Source organism: Pempheris klunzingeri, chromosome 18, assembly GCF_042242105.1.
Source record: "Pempheris klunzingeri isolate RE-2024b chromosome 18, fPemKlu1.hap1, whole genome shotgun sequence".
Lineage (NCBI taxonomy): Eukaryota > Metazoa > Chordata > Actinopteri > Acropomatiformes > Pempheridae > Pempheris > Pempheris klunzingeri.
Window position 1 is genome coordinate 3,069,968 of NC_092029.1, and position 20,917 is coordinate 3,090,884.

General features: G+C 44.0%; 4 protein-coding genes across 4 annotated transcripts in view; 2 read left to right on the top strand and 2 right to left on the bottom strand.

Annotated features, from left to right (window-relative positions):
* Positions 1-2,883: 2,883 nt before the first annotated feature.
* On the bottom strand, positions 2,884-4,670 carry batf3 (basic leucine zipper transcription factor, ATF-like 3). The gene is made up of 4 exons (XM_070849851.1): positions 4,602-4,670; positions 4,004-4,108; positions 3,311-3,355; positions 2,884-3,212 (listed from the first exon to the last, which is right to left on the bottom strand). The coding sequence occupies exons 1-4, from the start codon at positions 4,668-4,670 to the stop codon at positions 3,075-3,077; spliced, it is 357 nt and encodes a 118-aa protein (XP_070705952.1). The 3' UTR covers positions 2,884-3,074.
* Positions 4,671-5,790: 1,120 nt separating this feature from the next.
* nsl1 (NSL1 component of MIS12 kinetochore complex) lies at positions 5,791-8,386 on the bottom strand. The gene is made up of 6 exons (XM_070849767.1): positions 8,198-8,386; positions 7,546-7,618; positions 7,277-7,407; positions 7,092-7,146; positions 6,546-6,613; positions 5,791-6,457 (listed from the first exon to the last, which is right to left on the bottom strand). Exons 1-6 carry the CDS (start codon positions 8,384-8,386, stop codon positions 6,209-6,211), a joined length of 765 nt encoding a protein of 254 aa, XP_070705868.1. The 3' UTR covers positions 5,791-6,208.
* Positions 8,387-8,498: 112 nt separating this feature from the next.
* On the top strand, positions 8,499-14,171 carry tatdn3 (TatD DNase domain containing 3). The gene is made up of 10 exons (XM_070849532.1): positions 8,499-8,657; positions 8,920-8,952; positions 9,243-9,316; positions 9,578-9,662; positions 10,639-10,701; positions 12,296-12,405; positions 12,810-12,865; positions 12,945-13,057; positions 13,654-13,734; positions 13,821-14,171. Exons 1-10 carry the CDS (start codon positions 8,601-8,603, stop codon positions 13,953-13,955), a joined length of 807 nt encoding a protein of 268 aa, XP_070705633.1. The 5' UTR covers positions 8,499-8,600; the 3' UTR covers positions 13,956-14,171.
* A 3,861-nt stretch (positions 14,172-18,032) lies between these two features.
* The window catches only part of flvcr1 (FLVCR choline and heme transporter 1), a 9,926-nt gene continuing 7,041 nt past the window's right edge, over positions 18,033-20,917 (top strand). The window contains exons 1-3 of the mRNA XM_070849661.1: positions 18,033-18,749; positions 19,168-19,312; positions 20,265-20,405. Coding sequence (XP_070705762.1) covers positions 18,033-18,749; positions 19,168-19,312; positions 20,265-20,405 — 1,003 coding nt within the window. The remainder of the gene's footprint in view (positions 18,750-19,167; positions 19,313-20,264; positions 20,406-20,917) is intronic.

The following is a 20,917-nucleotide window of genomic DNA, read 5'->3' on the forward strand; positions in this document are numbered from 1 at the left end:
AGATAATTAGGGAGCAATATTATTTGAATTTAAACGATATAAGGCAAATCTGCCTGTTGTCAATCACACGTCAAACGTGCACCTCAACATTAGATGTGAAATTATTTGTCCTTTGCAACTAATCCTCGATTATTTTATGCTTTTAGTAACCTAGAACACTTTAAAGTGAATGCAGGAGGCTGACCTTGTATTTGCAATGATGAAAACATGTGATGAAACATGTCAAAGGAGCAACAACATCTATAAAGACAATGACCTGCATTGTAACATTCACTGCATGGAGATAATTTGATCTGATCAGTTAATGCGACGCTGCACACAACAACACGATGAGGATTCATATTCTTACTGAGAAGTATATCGTGTCAGGCCAATCACAAAGCTTTCCATGGAGCCTCTTCGGTGGAACTGCTCTCAGCAATAAACTACTAATCAGTCCAGTGATAAAATATGTTGGCTGTGTTTGCTCTTCCAGAGAACTCGCTCCACAATTCGGCAGAAGTGGGTGAATATGTTTGACGGGAGGGTGGAAGGTGTGTCCAAGTTCAAGTCCAGTTTCTTTATTTGTGGTATGCAGAACAATAACAGTGAAAATCCTCCTTTACCAGAAAGAGCTTTATACCTAAACATGCTACTGATCCCTCTCTGAGTCTGTCACACTCTTGCAGAGGCCTGTTCGGTTGGAGGAATTACCACAAGCCTCACCCATCATGATTCCCGCAAAGTATCGTGAGGCCAGGAATTAAGGGGAGATGCTATTGAACCGCAGCTGCCACATTATGTTTTTTATCAACAGAAGAATGAAATGTTTTCATACTGACTGTGTCTGCAGAACTTCATTTGTTTTCCCTACAATATCAGCCTCTGGCAGCTAATGCATCATTAATGTCTTTATGGTTATGTTTAGTGTTATGACTCAGCTCTCCGGGGAAATGAAACCTGTGGGATTTGGTAAAATTTAGTTATTATGCAAGGAGCTTGGAGTTATAAGTGACACACAAAAAAGGAGGCGCACTACAAAGGAAGAGGGTCTGTGGGTGCTGCTCAAGTCAAATGAATAGAAGAGGACTTGTGGATCAGAGCTGCTGCCAAGTCTAACATAAAGAAACTAACTGGCTCTAAATAAAACAAACTAAATATATATAGAAACAGCACCTCTGCTCCTGGTGTCTCTCTGTTGCAGATGTGCCTCAACTTGCATCTGGAGACCTGGTGCTGTCCAGGATGGCAGTCAGGAGGGAGGATGGACATCTTGGACCAGTCTCCCCCCCGGGAACACAGAGCACTGCACAGATGCACGGGGTGTCCTGAGAGGGAAAAAGTGTGGGTCTGTCCAACAGGAAAGACAAACCTGGCTTGACTTTCACTACAATGCAACATCACAGTGTTAGCTAATCAGATCAGATCATTCAGATTCCTCTACTACCTGATTACCTGAATATTTTTAGGCTCAGTGTGTTTAAATGCAGCACAATATAAAGTACGTTTGACTACTTTGAGCGGAGAAAACGATGAAGCTTCAGCACGTTCTCTCCCTGTGATCTCACTCTTCCTGTGCATCTGTTTACCAGGTGCACTTACTAACAGCTTGTTTTCATTCAGAAAGGTTTGAGTCGTGCGTTAGCTGCTTGTTTTTACACCCGAACACCAGCTGCTCATCCGTCACCGACACTTTAACAGCAGAGCTATCTATCCCCACATCTATTATTCCTTTATTTCTCCCATGAATTCATAGACAGGCACTTGAAGATTGATCCACTGTCCACTTTCCCAGAAGTCTGCAGGGGTAAGATGGCTCATTTCCACTTCAGTTTACCACAGTTGGTTTGCGTCAGTCTTGTACACCGGGATCAACATTTCATTCACCTCGGCGTGGAAGAGGAAGGAAAAACGAAAGAGGTTGATGTGATTGTGGTCAAATTAGGGAACTATCACTTTCAGCGAGTGTCCTCCTAACGTAACCAAACCACAGGTTTTTGTTCCGGTGCAGGTGAGAGAGAGTTTGTGAATCCATTCCAACACGTCTGTGGCTTCAAATGAGCTGAAAAAGCTTCAGTAAAATAAGGTCATATTCTTGCCATCTCTGCTTAATGATGCTGGTGAACGTTTCCAGAAAAAGCAACAAACTCATGACTCACAGGTTTCATACATCAGTTACCAGAAATAATGCTGACTTAGTTAATGACTAAGAGCTTCTTGAGGAAACATCTCAGCTTCTTGTGCTTAATGTAACTTTAATAAAATGTTTTTTAAGAGGATTTGTACACTTTTAAAAGTGATCAAAACAATTTCAATCAATACAACAAACTGAAAAACTGGAGATGAAATGACAGCGATGACTGCTGTTTAAAACACGACAACAGACAGTTTTCAGGTCTGAATGTTTCTCTCACTGTGAAAATAATATCGCTTTAATGAGGTGAAGTTAAACTTAATTTACGGTAAACTAAATTGCGGTGTGAGCGCACACCACAGCAACCTCACGTGTTTTATAACCTGGCAACACACATGTTCTTAATGGCCTAACCCTAACCCTTTTTGTTTTAATAAAAAAATAAATATATACATCATCGTCAATCGTCAAAGTTAAAAAAATTAACTTTGTTCATTCTAAACAAATTAAACACAATTAAACACAGACTAAGTGCACGCAAGAGGAACACGAATAAAAATGATTATCATAGAATATCACTTATAATAACAGTAACAGTTAAGATGGAATGAAAAAACTAAAATATCTTAGTAAAATAAACCTTTATTATTATTATTTTAATGAGAGAGTTTAGTGAACACATCACACAGATGGTCTGACTTTTGGAAAATGTGTGTTTAGCTCTTACTTACTGTAACATAGGAGAGAAAATCTGTGAGTGTGTGTTTGCACTGTGGACACCAGCTGCTGTGTGTGACAGGTTTGACCAGCAGACGACGCTCTTCGCTGGGATTGTGAGTTTGCCACCAGAGTCCTGCGGCTGCTCTTTATCCCTGAAGGTGGTCAACAGCGCTCTCTATAGGTTCACTGGTGTATCAGACAAGAGAGGTGGCTTTGGACAGCAGGTTGTGGCTTCCTCGCCTCAGACAGAGCGGCTGGCTGCCACGGTGCCGGGCTGCAGGCCGGACGAGGCAAAGGAGCAGTGCATGATGGGACAGAAGGGCTCGTGTGACCTGAGGACTTCGGTGAGTCGGCGCTGCTCCTCAGACAGAGAATCCACCTGCAGACACGTCAACAACCACAGCTGACATGAGCTGATCCCTGCAGGGCAAACGTGTCTGAGAGGAAGGTGTTGTGTAGAGAGCAACTTGTCTTTACCTCCATCCTCAGCTTTCTGTTCCTCTCCTCCAACAGCTCACAGGCCTGGAGGAGAGGAGAGGAGAGGAGAGGAGAGGAGAGGAGAGGAGAGGAGGGGAGAGGAGAGGAGAGGAGGGGAGAGGAGAGGAGAGGAGAGGAGAGGAGAGGAGAGGAGAGGAGGGGAGAGGAGAGGAGAGGAGAGGAGAGGAGAGGAATGGTGAATGAAGGAAGGGTTTACAGGTGCATTTTATCACTTTGAGTTTTTGATTCTTCTGTGTTTAGTGCAGATATACTCATGATAAAAGCACCAGGACCTCCATCCATCCATCCTTCCATCCATCCATCCATCCATCCTTCCATCCTTCCATCCTTCCATATCTGGAGACAATCTCAGCTGACACTTGGCGAGAGGCAGGTAGAGACAGAAAACCTCTCACACTCACATCTACGGGCAATTTAGAGTCACCAATTAACCTGCATGTGTTTGGACTGTGGGAGGAAGCCGGAGAAAACCTACATAAACACAGGGAGAACATACAAACCTGGATCCTTCACTGACGAAGTAAATCCCCAAACCTCCTTTTCCACCTTTAATTTTAAGACTCAAAATGAGATTACTTAACATGGGGAGAGTGAAAACAGATGCAGAAGATCTTCTGCAGCTCTGCACACACACACACACACACACACACACACACACACAAACACACACACCTCATGCAGAAAATCAGCTCTCTGTGTTTGCCTCTTCCGGCTCTTCTGGGCTGCAACTCTGTTTTTCTCTCTCCTCTTCAGCCTCCTGCCGTCATCCTCTGAACCCTGAGGCACACACACACACACACACACACACACACACACACACACACACACACACACACACACACACACACACACACACACACACACACACACACACACACACACACACACACACACACAAAGCAGAGACTTTATAGGTATTTCTGATAAAACTAATTTTAATAAGACTCACAGACCACACATACAAATGCTAAACATGACACACAGTAAAACCTGGAGTATTAACTTTATTGCAAACCCAAACTTTTGAATAAGATTTGCATGCTTAATTAACAAGGCTTCCAATTTGATTTCCATTTGGCAGCAACTACCTCCCGTTAAATCTGCAGCCGCACAAACATCCTCTTTCTCAAACACAACACAGACTTGATTTTGTGGCCTTTACCCAGAAGACGTCGGCTCTAATCCTCACGTTCGCTGGCCTGAACTTGACCTTTAACCTCCCTCTGGGAAAAGACGCTGACAAGAAAATAATAACATAAGGTGATCTTACCTCACATCCTTCACACATCTGGTTTCTGCTGCTGTTCTTCTGATGGCAGGACGAATCACAGTCTGACATCACGGGTTTTTCTTTCTTTTTTTTTTAAAAATGGAGCATTAAAATGAGACAGATGGGAGAATCCCCTGCACACCGACCTGTCCAGAAAATAAAAAGTGTTATTTGTGGAGTGGGCATCGCGTCCAGTGCAGCTGAAATAAACCAGGCAGAGAGCAGGCTGCGGTTTCACTTCAGCTTTCTTTTCACTTTTCAATTTCGCTGCCGTTTTAGATGAAGCAGCGAGGACACTTCACATAAGTCATATGACTAAGGGCACAGGACAGAAGACATCACTGATCCACACTGTGCTGCACTGGGCCACGTGTTCCTTCCTGTCAAATACAGCACCAGATAAACTCAAGTCTGAAAACTTGTCTTCAACAAACGCACTTTTCCAGTAGGAACGAATGAGCTCGGCGCCTCAGGTGGAGTGAACGGGCTTTTATTTTGTACTAAATACTGGAATATCTGTCTTTTCCTGTTTACATCCAAACCCAAGATCAGTGTACAGATTCAGTTTCCTGGTCACGATCGTTGGGTTGTGGCGTTCAGTGACGACCAGGAGAAACATCATGACAAAATGCAATCGTCCCTCAGGTTCCTGTGGATCCTGGTCCTGGTTCTCCTGCTGTGGATCGTCAGCCGGACACTTTTTACTAATATTAACTCTGTTATTATTATTCATATATTAGCTAAAGTCAGGTTTTTCACTGTTACCACATTGTTTTCCTATCGTCCAGACAGCAGAACGACGCCCCCCTCTGAGCCTGGTTCTGTTTGTTTCTTCCTGTTAAAGGGGATTGATTGATTGATTTCATTTTATCCTATTAGACATTAGTGTGAAATGTTGGCATAATTAAATAAAAATGTGTTTTGTGAGGTCACAGCAAGCTGAAATCTTATCAGTCTGTGCCAAATGTTAAGAAATTCCCTCAAGGTGTTCCTGAGATATCACGTTAAAGAAAGTGGAGGTTGGAGGTATTGAAAAGATGGAGGACAGATAGAGAGTGTGCTGTAAATAAAAACTTTATGTTACCAGAAAACATCTTTACAGTTTCTGAAAGTGAAAGTAAAGTAAATGTGAGCAAACAGGACAGATTTAAATATTTAAAAAGAAGAATAACTCATCTGAAGCTGGGATACAAACTAAATGTTGTGTCCAATGTGACCAGGATAAAATCAGGAGTCACTTTAAGGATTTCATCGGAGTATCACTTTATCCTACTTTATTTCTTTGTAGATTCAGGTGATGCTTAAAATGACATTGTTCTTCTGAAGCAGACAAGACTGAGAGGGTCTGTGAAGGTCACTGTGAGTTGATTGATTTCAGCAAAAACTTCAGTTTATGATATTCTCACCAATGTCTCACCTTTAATATCATCTATTATTTATCTGTTATTTATCTATTCCAGTCCGATTGTGAGACATGAAACTGTACATGTTGGAGAAAACCCAGTCCAAGAGTCCCGTCATTTCTAACCGCTGCTCTCTATCATTTTCAAGAGCTGAAAAACAAACGGAGTCGTGATGTCGTCTCGTGGCGACGGCAGCAGGAAGTGTCACTGTGGCTCGGCCTCTCCCGCAGGTTTCTTACTGAGAGGCACGTAGCCATCTGCAGCCGCCGCTTCCTCCACGGCCCTCTTGATTGGCTGCCCGTTCCTCGTGGCGCCGTTCGCAGGAGGCAGGGGAGCGTCTGATTGGTCGCTGAAACCAAACACTTCTCTGTGGATCTCCAGAGTGGTGTGACTCGGTTTCATGCTGAGGATATCACAGAGGCCCTCAGCTTGTTTCTGCAGAGTGTTGATTGACTAGAGAAAAAAGATGCTTGTGTTAATAAAGCATCTTTACATCTTTACGTGTTGAAAATGCACTTGGTTTGGTGCGTTCGAATGTTACCTTTATGACCTGGATGGCCTGTTTCACCATCCCAGGAGCTGCTGCCGACAAATCGTTCATGATGCTCTCTGGTGAAACATACAAAAGCAGCATCGTAATACAACTGTGTCAGCAGTTTTAACCTGTTTAACACCTTTAACTCTGATACCGCGGTATCGTTTCAACATGCATCCATAACCACATGCTACCATTTTATTCCCAATCTTGGCTCCTCAGTCTACTGAAACTCACAAAGTGAACAGAAGCAGGGTGCCGTTTCAGTTCAGGAAGGGGGCTGAAACTTTCAAGTGTCCATCTTAAAGAGAAGTAGTTCTTCCTGAGTACTAGACAGTGAGGTAACATCCGGTGTAGAAATATATATATATCCACTCATAGGAGTGGGTACGGTATGTGTGTGTGTGTGAGTCAGTATCAACAGAACAAAGACAAAACTGAAAATCAGTGGAAGAACATTTTTCTGTTTTTTCCCCATAACTTAACTCGACCAAAAATGTGTGTGTGTGTGTGTGTGTGTGTGTGAATGTATAGGTGATAAGAGGTACCAACCTTGTCCAGGATCTTTGACCACCTCTTGAGGTGTGACTGTGCCCTGGTACAGCCCCTGAAACACAAACACAGCACCTCAAAATCAGCAAGTGTTTACTCCATGAAACTATGCTGCCAACAGCATCCACACACTTTACTGCACATTTATCAGGTCGAAATGAGGTCAAATCTGCTCTGACGCCCACCAGGAGTTTACGCTCAGCTTTGAGGGAGTGGACCACATGGGGGAGGATCTGTCTCGGGTACACGCGGCGCTTCCTGGTGGTCTCAACAATGGTGTCATCCAGGAGGCTTTCCAGATCAACAGCTTCATCCTCTGTTGAGTGCGTTATTGGTGAGAGGAGAGGAGACACGGGAAATGTAGTTTATAAAAATCTGGCTTTATTTCAGACTACTGATGTAAAAGGACCCTTAACCTCTTAAAACTAATCTTATAGAGTTTGAGGTGAATCACCTGCAACATCAGGTGCCTCCTCCCAAGGTTGTCCATTCACCAGCACGTTGTCCTGAACAGCCGCCTCAAAGTTCTGCACAGATTACAAACACTTTTCACAGCTGAACATAGTTTCAGTAAACAGTACAAACAATATCAGTTCACAGAGGAAAGTGTCCTTAACACATCATAAACTATAGGACTATAATATAGGAGCATTATTGATTCATCTACTGATTATGTTCTTCATTAATCAAACTTTTATTGGTTGGATCTTTACTTTAAAAGTCTGTTCAGTTAACCTAGCGTCCTGGCTAGCCTAAATTCAAAGTTGATGTTTTATTAAAATAAAGCGCTGCTCTCTATCAGCATTAAGACGAAATTAGCAGTTAATCTCAATAAATGCCAGAAGACCATCAATAAGGCTTTTCCTGGTGTATATGCCTGATGACAGCAGAGCAAACATTAAATACAAGATTATTCGAATGGGATTTGGCGAGCAGTTATCTACGGCACAGAGAAACAGTCCACATTCGAAATATTGACAGCAAATCAACAACTTAATGTGGCGAGCAACTATCAACTAAACAAAGGTCTTTATAAAAACCTTTCAGGAGTAGTTTGCCAATCTCCTGATAATGTAAATGAACAGTTATCGATCAGTCAGACCCACCGCCTGCAGCTCCTGTAGCAAAACTCGCTTCGTCTCCTCTGCTAAATCCGGCTGTCCGTCGAGAGCTGCCTTCAAAATATCTTTGTATTTATTAATCTGCTCCGTTACTTGTTTCTTCGACGTTACTTGCACTCTGTACTCCTGTTTTGTTTCATCACTTGGTTCGGCTTCACTCGGCACAGGCTCCATCTTTGCCGCCAACTTTGTTTATATTTTTTTGACGCAACCCGGAAATGAATATCGAACTTCCTGGTCCGGCTGCAAAGGCGACCCCGGAACAACACTTCTCGCATCACAGGATTGTTCCGCCTGGATGTTAAGCTAAGTTTCTGATGAAAACATTTGCAAATATCGCAGTTTTTAAAATAGTTTGCGCTCTTTGTTCTTATTATTTAGGTTTTCAATGGAATATGGCTTCGTTGACTGTCACTGTCACATATCAGCCCGTGAGTTTGAAGAGGTGGGCACCAAAATAGCCAACGACGTAATAACGCAGCGTTATTTTTTGAGTGTTTTTAAGTGTTTTGTCCTCATAAGATCTCTATTCAAGTAAATTTCAAGTACCATACAGCAAGAAATGTATGTACACTCGCTTATATCATTTACAGCCTCATTAAACTGTTGTTAGCTGCAGTTTTTCTTAGTTTCCTGCTGATTTCAGTCACGTGTTTTAACCGCAGTGCAAACAAATCAGTAAAGTTGTTGTTTTATTTCCTTTGCAGGATCTGGAGGATGTGATCCAGAGAAGCACAGAGGTAAGTTATCAGCTCATCTGTTCAGAACAGTAACACCATCAGAACAGTTAAATATTAAATATTAAATACTGAATTAAATATTACTGACTCTATAAACAATATGTTGTGTTTTTCATGGTTGCAACAAGATACTAATATTATAGCATCATGAAGAATATGAGATCCTATTGATCTGTGTGTGTGTGTGTGTGTGTGTGTGTGTGTGTGTGTGTGTGTGTGTGTGTGTGTGTGTGTGTGTGTGTGTGTGTGTGTGTGTGTGTGTGTGTGTGTGTGTGTGTGTGTGTGTGTAGGCCGGGGTAAAGACTCTGGTGGCAGTTACAGAAGAAGTCGGAGAGTTTCCCAGAGTTCTCCAGCTTCAGGAACGGTCTGTGTGCCATCAGTGTTGTGTAATAAGTCCACGGACGTGCTGTATACAGTCTGTGGATAGTCTCACAAGCCTGTATTATATATTATATTACAGTGTGCTTGATAAAGATAAAGAAAACAGGAAGGCCAGAACTTTGCTTGGCGAAGGCACAGTTATATAACGTAAAGAATACAGATGTGTACATTGTCCTCGTCGTGCAGATGTTCTCAGCTTGACAGCGTCATGTTTATTATCCTCACTGTCGAGTTCTGCTCTCAGTCATCCAGATCTGGTGGCTCCGTGTTTCGGCATCCACCCGCTGCAGCGCGGCGAGGGCTCTGAGCAGCGCAGCGTGAAGCCTCAGGTAGGAAAACATGGATGACTCATGGAGCTCATCCATCTTTTCATTATTTGACTTTATTGAGTAACTGTATCCTGTCTGCTCAGTGGTGTCCAGGGTGAGGAGGGTGTGTTTCAGAGGCCTCTGGAGGAGATGAAGGTGTATTTATTTTTTATATTATAATATATAAGATTATAAAAACAGGAGCAACCTTAGGCTTTATGTTTTGATGACACCTCACTGGTTACAGACGCTGTGAGAGGATCAGCTCGTTTGAAGTTAACATTAAAGTAAAGAAATGTGCAAAACTGATTCTCCTCAGAGCTTCAGATTTTATCTTCTCAGTTTAATAATCTATTGGGGCAACACTTGGCTCCCGATCGAAATTTAATCATTTCCAATTGCTTGATACGGTGTTGAAGCAGGTCAGCTGAGCGAGGATTAACTCCACCAGCACCAGCAGAGAACGGTCCTTGAAAATCCTTAGAAGTTTGTGCATGTAACTCAAAGTAAAGAGACAAATCATTGGTTTTGTTTTCAGCAAATTTGATCTGAAACAAACACAATTTTTAGGAAGAAAACTGATTTTCACTCTGATTTTTATGTCTCCTTGCTATAAGAAGGTCCTGTAGCGATTGAATTGTGAAAAATTGTGCTGATTATTCACCAGAGTTCCTGAATGTAACTAAAACCGAACTAAATGAAGCAGCAGAGAGTTAACAGGAACACAGATGCACATCGTGTTTCTCAAAGTAGGTTTAACACTCTTAGAGTAAAAAGATGAACAGTTTTCTTTTTGGAAAATGACTGAAAATAAACTTGGGATTCTCTGTGTTGAGCTGCACGCCTCCTCGTGCTCTCCATGAACGACAGCCTTGTTGTTGTGTGTTCACACTTAAATATCTGCTGTGGGATAAAAAAAAAAAAACAATGAATGGTGTTTGAATGAAACTGAATGTGTCTTGCAGCTGTTAATGAGGATGATGTGTTTTGTCCTCAGGACCTGGATGCTGCCCTGCCACAGTTCTACACACACAGAGAACGGCTCGTGGCTATTGGAGAGGTAGAGCGCTCACACACACACACACACACACACACACACTGACATAATAGTACTGACACAGAACATCTCGCAGCACCGAACTCCTCCTGCCTGTTGGATCGAATTCCACAACAGGATTTAATACAACACACCTGATATAATACACCCGCTGACCCCTTACTGTCACTTTAATCTAAACCTCCTTCTAATCCCAACCCCTCAAACGGCCCTTCAAAGGAGTGCGGACAGGACAAAATGTCCCCGTCCCCCCCCTCAAGCTCTAAAACTCACAAAGACGTAAAACCATGCACACACACGTAATACACACACACACACACACACACACACACACACACACACACTTTACACAACTGTCTCTGTTCACCCTGGATTTTAATTTCACAGGCTTCATATGGTTTCATGTTCAGAGAACACACACACACACACACACACACACACACACACACACACACACACACACACACACACACACACACACACGGCTGCCCCCCCAGTTAACAAATCCTAACTTTAACGTGACTCCTGGTGAAAGTAAGCAGATTAAACTAGTTATAACTCCCATCTCGCCTCCTAATCTTTCTTGCCGGGAGACGTTAATTAACACAGTTGGTCCCACTCTTTCCCATGCTTCTACACACACACACACACACACACACACACACACACACACACACACACACACACACACACACACACACACACACACACACACACACACACACACACACACACACACACTCTAATGCCAGAGTCTGTTGAGGAATGTATGTGTTTGTCAGAGCAGATTTCGGACATTGCAGAGCAAAGTCAACAGTCCCACACTCCCGTTGTCTTTATGGATCAGGTTGCAGGAACAGCAAAGTCGTCCCCTGCTGCTCTGAACACATTTTAGTTCATCTACCAGTCTGCAAACCATTTTCCCACTTTCGTTTGTTACCTGCAAATGTTAAGGCAAGTTTTCTTTCCTCTGCAGCTGAGCGGCCAGACTTCAGCCAGACCTCTGTCATAAGATGAGGACTTTACTTTAAGGCAACTGTGTGATTTTGCGCCTCGTAAATAAAACTGTTGTGCTGTGAAACCCTTAAAGACTCGATCTGACAGAAACATTTCATTTGGCTAATGTCTTTAAACATTTAAAAACACAAAGCTGAATTGTTCTGAAGATGATTGCTCTCCACATGGACCGTTACTCATGATTGGCCGATACTCCTCGGACTACAAACGGACTACAAATGGAAACTTAATCACTTCACACGTCAAAAACTTGTGCCCTTGCATACAGATTATGCATTCACATACAGATATCTGTTTATAGAGAGTAGTGATGGTCGTGTCTGTGCACTGAAAGGATGCGTTCTTTATGTAAAAAATACATATTTGAAGTGAAAATGTTAAAAATGTGTGTCACTTTAACACTGACAGGCTTTAAGACTTACACTTAATGTTTTAGTTTCTCAAAAAATGAACTTTTTCTACTGTACAACACAGGAACATTTGAGCGGCTCATCGTCTTAAAGGGGAAACGACAGCAGCTACGAGCCCCGTGAGGCTCTGGGGCAGGACGACTGATGTTGTCGTCTACTTTTGCTTCCAGATAGGTTTGGACTTCACGCCGTGGTGCGCTCCCACTCAGCAGGACAGAGACGACCAGATGAAAGTCTTCGTTAAGCAGCTCCACGTCGCCAAAGAGCTGGACCTTCCTGTGTGAGGTTCAAATCGAATCAATCGGTGCCCAAGTGCTCCTATTATTCATTTTCCTTTCCAAAATCAGGACGCTTTTTGGTTGCTAAAAGAGCAACTAATATATATTTCTTTTTTAATGTAATAAATTGTTTTATAATGTGGTATTTTGAGGCATGTGCGAGTGAAAAATTATAAAAGAAACTCATGTCATAATTTAAATCCCCCCTAAAAATCACAAATTACAAGCAAAAATCCACCACTTTCTACTTTAAATTCTCTCTGGGTGTGAAATATATGATAAGATAACATTTATTGATCCCTCAGTGGGGAAAGTTTGCTGTTACTGCAGCTCAAGGGGACAGAAACAGTTAAAGAAATAGAAAATGTGATGATGATGATGATGATGATGACTGTTCTCCGCACAGGAACATCCACTCTCGATCAGCTGCTAAGGTCACCATAGACGCCATGAGAGAACACGGTGGGTGTTCTGCTCCGTTTTGTCGTGTACGTGCACGTAGCTCCGAAGCAGACGCACCAACTCTCTGGTTTCCCATCAGGTGTCAGCCGCGCGCTGCTTCACAACTTCGCGGGGAAGCCGTCGGCAGCTCTGGACGGCGTGAGGGCCGGTTACCTCTTCTCTTTCCCACCCGCTGTCTGCAGAAACCACCAGGTAGGTGTAGAGTGTGAACTACTTCAAAATGGCCGTTGGTCTGCTGCTGCATGTGCACGACAAAAATGTCTGCATGTTCTCTCTGACACGTGATGCACCATGGGTAAAAGACTAGACACTAAAGTAGGAACAGGAGTGTGAACGGCAGCAGGGAGCAGTAGTAACCTGTCAAATGATCATCTCAGTGCTGGTTTTGTTACGTAGATGGAGAGGGGAACTCTTCCTGCTGTGCCTTTTGGTAGCAGTAGAAAGATTAGTAGTGATAGTAAGTGTATATTTTTCCTTGTAATGAATAGTAATTAATTACGTGATCGTCCTCGAGGCAGAAACAGAGACTCTTTTTATAAAGATGTCTGCAAACTGTGATGCTTAAAGCTTTTGGTATGTCAGCGCTCATGTTCCAAGAGCTTCTCTGATATCAAATGTAATAATGTAATAAACTCAGGGGCAGCTGGGGCTGGTCCACGTTAATGTTAGCATCAAGCTAATGAAGTAACTGATTAAATAAGAACTGAATCCTTACTGTGAAGGTGGAGCTGTGTCCGTCTGTCCATTATAACCAGGATAACAAAGTTCATTCTAATATGACCTCACAGAGGGACAAACTGATCAAGCAGATCCCACTGGAACACATCTGTCTGGAAACAGACTCTCCTGCTCTGGGGCTCGACAAGCATGTAAGTTTGACACCGTTCTCCTGTTTAGACTCTGTAACACAGCTGCATCCTTCTTTAACCATTTCCTGCCTCTTCCTGTGTCCCAGGTGAGGAATGAGCCCCGTAACATCGTTCTGTCCTGCCGGTACATCGCTAACCTCAAAGGTCTGTCGCCGCAGACTGTTCAGCTCGTCACCGCACAAAATGCGTACAGGCTTTTCCCCAAGGCTCACGGTAGCTAACACGTCTGCAAACAGGACGCATGTAAGGTCTGGAAAACTTAATTCCTCCCAGAGGATAAAGTCATTTTTTAAAACTTTGAGCATCTGTCGACACACCTGCCCTCACAGGCCGACATTTTGTGGGATTCCTCCTTCACTTCCACTATTCAGCGTGTGACAGGACTGGAAAAAATATAAATATGCAGCTCTGAATTTGAATAAATACTATTTTCTTAATTTTGAGCACAAGGTTAATCATTCTGTTGTCTTTTTAATCTTTTTTTATTCTCTCCTGTCTGCCTCTGTTGGCTGATTGCTGGTCAGTCCAGTCACCTGTCGGAAACAGAGTCAGTTTTTGGGAAGACAGACTAAAGTCTCAGTGGGTTTTGAGCTCTTAAGAGTGGACGGTGGCTGTGTTTAAAGAGATGAGACGGGAGTCATTCTTCCCGGATTGGGACGGGACAGGAATTAGTTTTTACGTGGTTATGGGATTGGGAGTATTGTTGTGGGAGTAGGATGGGACAGAAAATGAGAATTCACTCCTACGTCACCCTCCACCTGCTCTCCTGTGACTAAAACAATTGTTTTTGGTGCCAAAAAAATCTCATTGTTCATCTTCAAGCCTTGAAGTTGAAACCTCAGTTAAGTTCACATCAACAGAAGCAGTTCTCAGAGCTTCACACTGACGTCCTGAGCATCAAAGAACTGATTTCACCTCAATATTACTGACCTAAGAAGCACTGGAACTGCATCTCTGATCTGCTGCTCTGTTCCCAGTTATCCTGAGCTCATTGGACCAGACGCGCAGAAGCAGCTCTCAGTTAATATGCACCACAGATCTGGAACAAGGTTCAGTCACTTAAAGACACATTTTTATATTTTTGCACCTCTTGAATCTATTAACTTCTTGAAATCATTTTATTTATCCTTATTCAGCATGTTAGCGTGGTTACATTAACATTGAGCTCAGTGTACAGATATGTCTGGCAGGACAGTCATTAGTTTTTGGGGGTATTTCACAAAACGAAGCAAGTAGAACTTTTTACCTGCTTGTGGCTCTAAGAAATCATAATGAGATCCTGACCATGAATAGTTGTCAAATGTCAAGGCAGTAGCAGCTGGGATATTTCACTCTGGAGCAACAGGCCTCCCGTGTGATGACCAGTGAATGATCCAGTTTCTGTTCACAGGTGAACAGGTGATGCCGTCATCTCTCTTGGTTATCGCATTATGATGCATTCTGCTCTTTGCTTGTTGGGGTCTCATCAGGCTGCAGCCGTCTACAGCAGGTGTGATTTATCTGGAAGAGGAGAGGCAGCAGGGGGGTCAGTAGTGTCATGATATAAACCATCTTGACTTAAGATCATCAGAAATAATCTTTACTGTATTGAACGACAACAGTGGAAGTACCAATCATGTGTATCCAACATTACTGCTGGTCATTTTCCATACTGTAGGGGATCTATCGTATGTAGAGGAGAACTTCAAACACCTCCCTCTTGTGTCTTATGTTTCCAAAACCATCATTAAAAGACACCACAGGCATCATAAATATCACAGCAGCTTTGGGTTCTGCCTCGAATTATGTAGGAAATAATGAGACAATGAAAATTAGAAAGTATAATAAAGTCTATGTGAGGTATCTAATAGGAAAGCTATAGTTTTAGATACTAAACAGCCCCCTCAGATCCCATCAGATCCACACCAACACTTAGTTAAACCCCAGACAAGCCCTCCTACAGCTCTCTTCGTAGTGTCTTCTCTCGGGGAGCTTGGCCGGAGGCGGTCGCTCGCTGCAGGCCGCTCTGCGCTGCGGTCCTGCGGTCAGAGCCGTGAGGAGGACCGGGCTGGTCCGCAGGTGACTCCGGTAATGTCTCCTCTCGGCCCTCTCCCAGGACTGCCGGGGGTTCAGCTCCACCTGACACCACGTCTCCCTCCGCAGGTTCAGCTCCATCAGGGCCCGCTCTCCACCCCCGGACATAGTGAGCGCTTTCTTTTTAAATCTGCTGCGTCTTTTTTTGGGTGTGTTTCCTTTTATAAATTATCCAATGTGTAGTTTTGTTTGTGATGCTGGCGTTTCCGTGGCAACGGGGAACCTGAGGAAGCCAAAGATCTTTTATTTTAGGGTGATGAGTTACTCTAGAGATTTTTTAAAAAAAAAAACACAAGGCAAACAGCTTTGAGATCATCCACATAGTTTTAATTCCTTTTTTTTTTTTTTTTTTGACTTGTAGTTCACATTTGATCTTTCTTACTGAAAAAACAAACCTGAGCTTACATGTTGTGATTGATTTCAAACATACTATAGATTTTAGATCAGAAAAATATAATGCAATATCTCATGTAGTGAGGGATATAGTTTGAAGTCGAGCCCCAATAGGCCTACTTTTAACTCAGAATATCTCCTTATAACTTACTTTGCCTTATAAGGCAGCATACAGCGTAGAAAACACAAGCAAAATTGTTTGTCTCTTCTTGGTATCTGAAAAACCAGACAGAGTGAGAGCTCTCGTCAGTCACTCCTCTCCTCTCAAAGCATCTCTGAGGTCAGAAGTTATCTGATCTCCCTGAGACAGACCAACATGCAACAAAGGGGTTTGTTCAACTACGCGTGTGTCTTCTCATCATTTATAAGAAGCCTTTTTCACAGCAGACATTTTGATTTGCCTGAAGAAGGATAAAGAAACCTGGATGCAGCATTTCAGGCTCTGTTTGAAAATTGCTCGGTGGCACATGAAGCCAAAAAATGTCTTGGTCTTTAAAGATCCTACACATCGCTGGGCCCCCACAGCAGCAGCAAACTCACAGTTAACCCTCCGCTATCGATAGGCTCCTCTAGTTCTGATGTTTCACGAGCAAAAGCCCTTTTTGGGCCCGATGACGTCACGTGACAAACGCCATTGTTGTAATTTCACGGTTTGCCATCTTGGTTTCGTGGTCGTCACCATCTTGGTTCTTCTTGGAGCCAAAAGTTGTTTCATGAAGAGCGCCTCTGATTTGTTAGTCCCAAGGCAGAGCACCCTGCTTCCTGGTCTATCTTCCTCTAAATGGGACCATAATTTACTAAATGAACATCCTGCTGTGCTGAAGAAGACCGTAAACTGTTTCCCACACTGGTTTGCCAGCACTTTAATAACTTACATATGGATTCAACAATAAGATTCATGTATAATAGGTGTGAGTTCCCCGTGCAGTCAGACTTGTACCTGCCTGCACCGTGGAGTCCCACTGGGTCAATCGATGATTAGGATTAGAGCAGATAAAGGCCTGAGCATATGGACGGGCTAATTGGAGAATGTGGACCAAGCAGCAGGAAAAAGGGGAGCACCAGGGTTTATCCTTGTGTAGATATTTCTTCATTATTTAATAAATTAATTCATTTAAATTAGAGCTTTTTTCGCTGGGCATGTCTTCAAGAACAACAAATGATGAATGTGACAAACTTAAACTGGGATGAAACTACATTTAATACATACTGGACTCTTGTGTAATCATTTAATAACAATAATTATAAGATATTTGTGTTTTTTTTTAACAGTTACACATCATGACGACAGATTACACAGTAGTTACACTGAATTATTGTGAATATTCACCTCTTCCAACCTGTAATAAGCCAACAGGCTGCCTCTCTACTAGGTTACAGGTTATATTTCACGTTACAAGCTGTTGCATCATGGGACCCCAGCTTCCACATGGTCACGGATTATCAATAGTAGGCTGCAAGATACTACACGCTCCTGCTGCTCTGCCATTGGCTCCTGAGCATCGGAAGGCCGAGTGTCAGCGTCGGCTGAACAAAAGGCAGAGGGAGACCTGGAGGGAGGCAGAGGCGCGCTGGCACAGAGGAGAGAAGATCCCGGAGGTTTAATAATGAGCTGGACGTGTTGAAGTAGGTTCTTTTATTATGGATCTAGCTGCAGTCTGGTGCCTGTTATAGTCACCCATGTTCTTCAGAGCATCGCTGCAGTATCCGCATGTAACCGAATGAGGAAACCGCTCTGGTTTGCGCGTCCTCGCTTCCTGTCTCGCCCCTAGTTTCCATCTCTCGATTCAAAAGAAGTTTAAAAAAAAAAAAAAAAAGCCAAACAACGCGTTATGGTTGCCGGCGAGCTCGTGCAGGAGCATCTGCGCGCGGATACTGGCGCACCTGACGACATCACGGTGGGCAGGAAGCCTCCGGAGCTGCAGGGCGCAGCCGAGCGATGCGCGGATCCGGCGTACGGAGCGGCGCCGACGTGCGGGGCCGAGGAGACAGACCGGGCGCCCGAGCAGGAGAGGGAGGCGCCGCCGGATGAGAGAGAGGCGATGCTGCCCAACGGAGGAGGAGGAGGAGGAGGAGGAGAGGCGGGGGAGAAGGAAGGGAGGAAGCTGGAGACGAGGCTGTACCGGCGCCGGTTCGCCGTGCTGGCCGTGTTCAGCCTGTACTCTCTGGTGAACGCCTTCCAGTGGATCCAGTACAGCATCATCACCAACGTGTTCACGCACTACTACGGGGTGACAAACGACAAGGTGGACTGGCTCTCCATCGTCTACATGGTCGCCTACGTGCCGCTCATCTTCCCGGCCACTTGGCTGCTCGACCGGAAGGGTCTGCGGCTCACGGCCCTGCTGGGCGCCGGCCTCAACTGCGCCGGCGCATGGCTCAAGTGCGCCAGTGTGGAGCCCGGGCGGTTCGCAGTCACCGTCACCGCGCAGGTCATCTGCTCCGTGGCGCAGGTGTTCATCCTCGGCCTGCCCTCCCGCATCGCCTCGGTGTGGTTCGGGCCGCGGGAGGTGTCCACCGCGTGCGCCACGGCAGTGCTGGGGAACCAGGTCAGCCACAGGTTATTGATTGACGGGCTGCGTTTTGTGATCAGTTGATGTGGAATAGATGGTCAGCAGAGTGGAGGAGGAGAGGAGAGAGATGGAGCCAGTAGAGCAGAGTAAAATAGAGGAAAGATGTAGTTAATAGTTAAAGATACATTTACACATGGAATTAGAGATCAATGACTAGAAAAGCTTGAATAGAAAGAGCAACACTGACTGCAAAGAAGTGCAAAGACCTACAATAATAGAAATATACTGTCAGCATAACAGAGTAAAATGTGACGTAGATTATTAGATATAATGTGCAACATAATAAAACAGTGTAACAGCAAGAGAAGTGTTTTAAACAAGTTCTCTCTCTCTCTCTCTCTCTCTCTCTCTCTCTCTCTCTCTCTGTGTGTGTCTCTATGTCTCTCGTCCCTAGTTGGGAACAGCCATTGGCTTCCTGTTGCCTCCAGTTCTGGTTCCCAACACGCCGGACGACGTCGATCTAATGGGGCACAACATCAGCATCATGTTCTACGGCACCGCGGCCGTCTCCACGGGCCTCTTCATCCTCACCGTTCTGAGTAGGCACCTACAGCACACACACACACACACACACACACACACACACACACACACACACACACACACACACACACACACACACACACACACACACACTCACATACTGCCTTGCCTCATGGGAAGTAGCATACATTTACTATGCTTCACCATCTGTTCCAGTTGCTTGGGATTTGTGGTTCAGTTACCTTAAAAACGTGTGAGGTGACTACAGGCATACCTGTGCACATGAGAAGAGAGTTGTTTGTGTGTAAGAGTGTGTGTGTGTGTGTGTAAGAGTGTGTGTGTGAGTGTTATTGTCCTCACAAGGATGGAAATATTCCTGAAATCTTCCACAGTGGGGATATTTTGCAGCTTCCTGCATCTGTAGGTGACCAGTTCAGGATCAGGACTCGAGTTTAGGATTAGAATGAGATCAGTTTTAGGTTAAGGGGAAAGCTTTAGTACTAGTATTGTAGGTTTAGACAGTAAAAGTCATGCATTCTCCTCGTAGACCCTCCACACTTTAAACAGCAGCGACTCTAACAGAGGCACAAAACCGATGATAATTTTGGCCGAAGGCAGAACGCCTCTGAGAACAGGCACAGCAGTATTGGCTCAAAGGAGCTATAAATGCATTCATTGTCCACATTTAACCCCAAAGACAGTGTCTATGAATGTGGAGGCGGTGCAGGAACAGGAAGTAGCCAACAGCTGCATGAACACCTCAGCGAACGATCAGCACTTGGCGTTCTAGTGTAGTCAGTGTGTGGGGCGAAGTGTTGGTCACATGATAGCAGTGTGTTAATTCATGCAGTACACAGGACGTTCTGCCTAAAATAGCATTAGATTTAGTTCAATTTAACTTGATTGACTCCCACACACTTGCAACCTAAAGCTCACTCCTCTCTTTTTGACAAATAAGAGGCCTAGCAAGCCGACCCAGACATGACTGCTTCTCTCTGTGCTCTGCAGTCGTCACGGACCGGCCTCCCCTCCCCCCCAGTCACGCCCAGGCCGTCCTACCGGACTCTCCCCCCGAAGATTACTCCTACAAACAGTCCATCATCAACCTGATAAAGAACAAAGCGTTTGTCCTCCTGCTCATCAGCTACGGTAAGTGTGAACCTCCACCAGCTCAACGGGAACGCACCACATCCACAGGGTCACTTTCAGAGACTGTAAGAAGTCTGAACTCCTGGATTATCTCCAGAACGTAAGAAAGGTGGGAAAGGATGTGCAGTTAAGGAGCTTTGATGGTTCCTCTGCTCAAAAGCTCCTGGAGGAGAGAAAAACCACTACAAATACTACTACCGCTACTGCTGACACTAAATACTACCACAATACTACTAATAACTACTAATACTACCACAATACTACTAATACTACCACAATACTACTAATAACTACTAATACTACCACAATACTACTAATACTACCACAATACTACTAATAACCACTAATACTACCACAATACCACTAATAACCACTAATACTACCACAATACTACTAATAACCACTAATACTACCACAATACTACTAATAACTACTAATACTACCACAATACTACTAATACTACCACAATACCACTAATAACCACTAATACTACCACAATACTACTAATAACC

What these genes read in the sequence shown, in the direction of transcription:
- batf3 (XM_070849851.1), bottom strand. Translation starts at nt 4,670, where the DNA reads ATGTCAGACTGTGATTCGTCCTGCCATCAGAAGAACAGCAGCAGAAAC. An exon ending in AGATGTGTGAAGGATGTGAG is followed by an intron (nt 4,109 to 4,601) that starts GTAAGATCACCT and finishes TGTGTGCCTCAG; the next exon opens with GGTTCAGAGGATGACGGCAG. An exon ending in ACAGAAAGCTGAGGATGGAG is followed by an intron (nt 3,213 to 3,310) that starts GTAAAGACAAGT and finishes ACGTGTCTGCAG; the next exon opens with GTGGATTCTCTGTCTGAGGA.
- tatdn3 (XM_070849532.1), top strand. Translation starts at nt 8,601, where the DNA reads ATGGAATATGGCTTCGTTGACTGTCACTGTCACATATCAGCCCGTGAG. An exon ending in TGATCCAGAGAAGCACAGAG is followed by an intron (nt 8,953 to 9,242) that starts GTAAGTTATCAG and finishes GTGTGTGTGTAG; the next exon opens with GCCGGGGTAAAGACTCTGGT. An exon ending in CTGTCTGCAGAAACCACCAG is followed by an intron (nt 13,058 to 13,653) that starts GTAGGTGTAGAG and finishes ATGACCTCACAG; the next exon opens with AGGGACAAACTGATCAAGCA.
- nsl1 (XM_070849767.1), bottom strand. Translation starts at nt 8,386, where the DNA reads ATGGAGCCTGTGCCGAGTGAAGCCGAACCAAGTGATGAAACAAAACAG. An exon ending in TGCTACAGGAGCTGCAGGCG is followed by an intron (nt 7,619 to 8,197) that starts GTGGGTCTGACT and finishes TAATCTGTGCAG; the next exon opens with AACTTTGAGGCGGCTGTTCA. An exon ending in GGTCAAAGATCCTGGACAAG is followed by an intron (nt 6,614 to 7,091) that starts GTTGGTACCTCT and finishes ATGTTTCACCAG; the next exon opens with AGAGCATCATGAACGATTTG.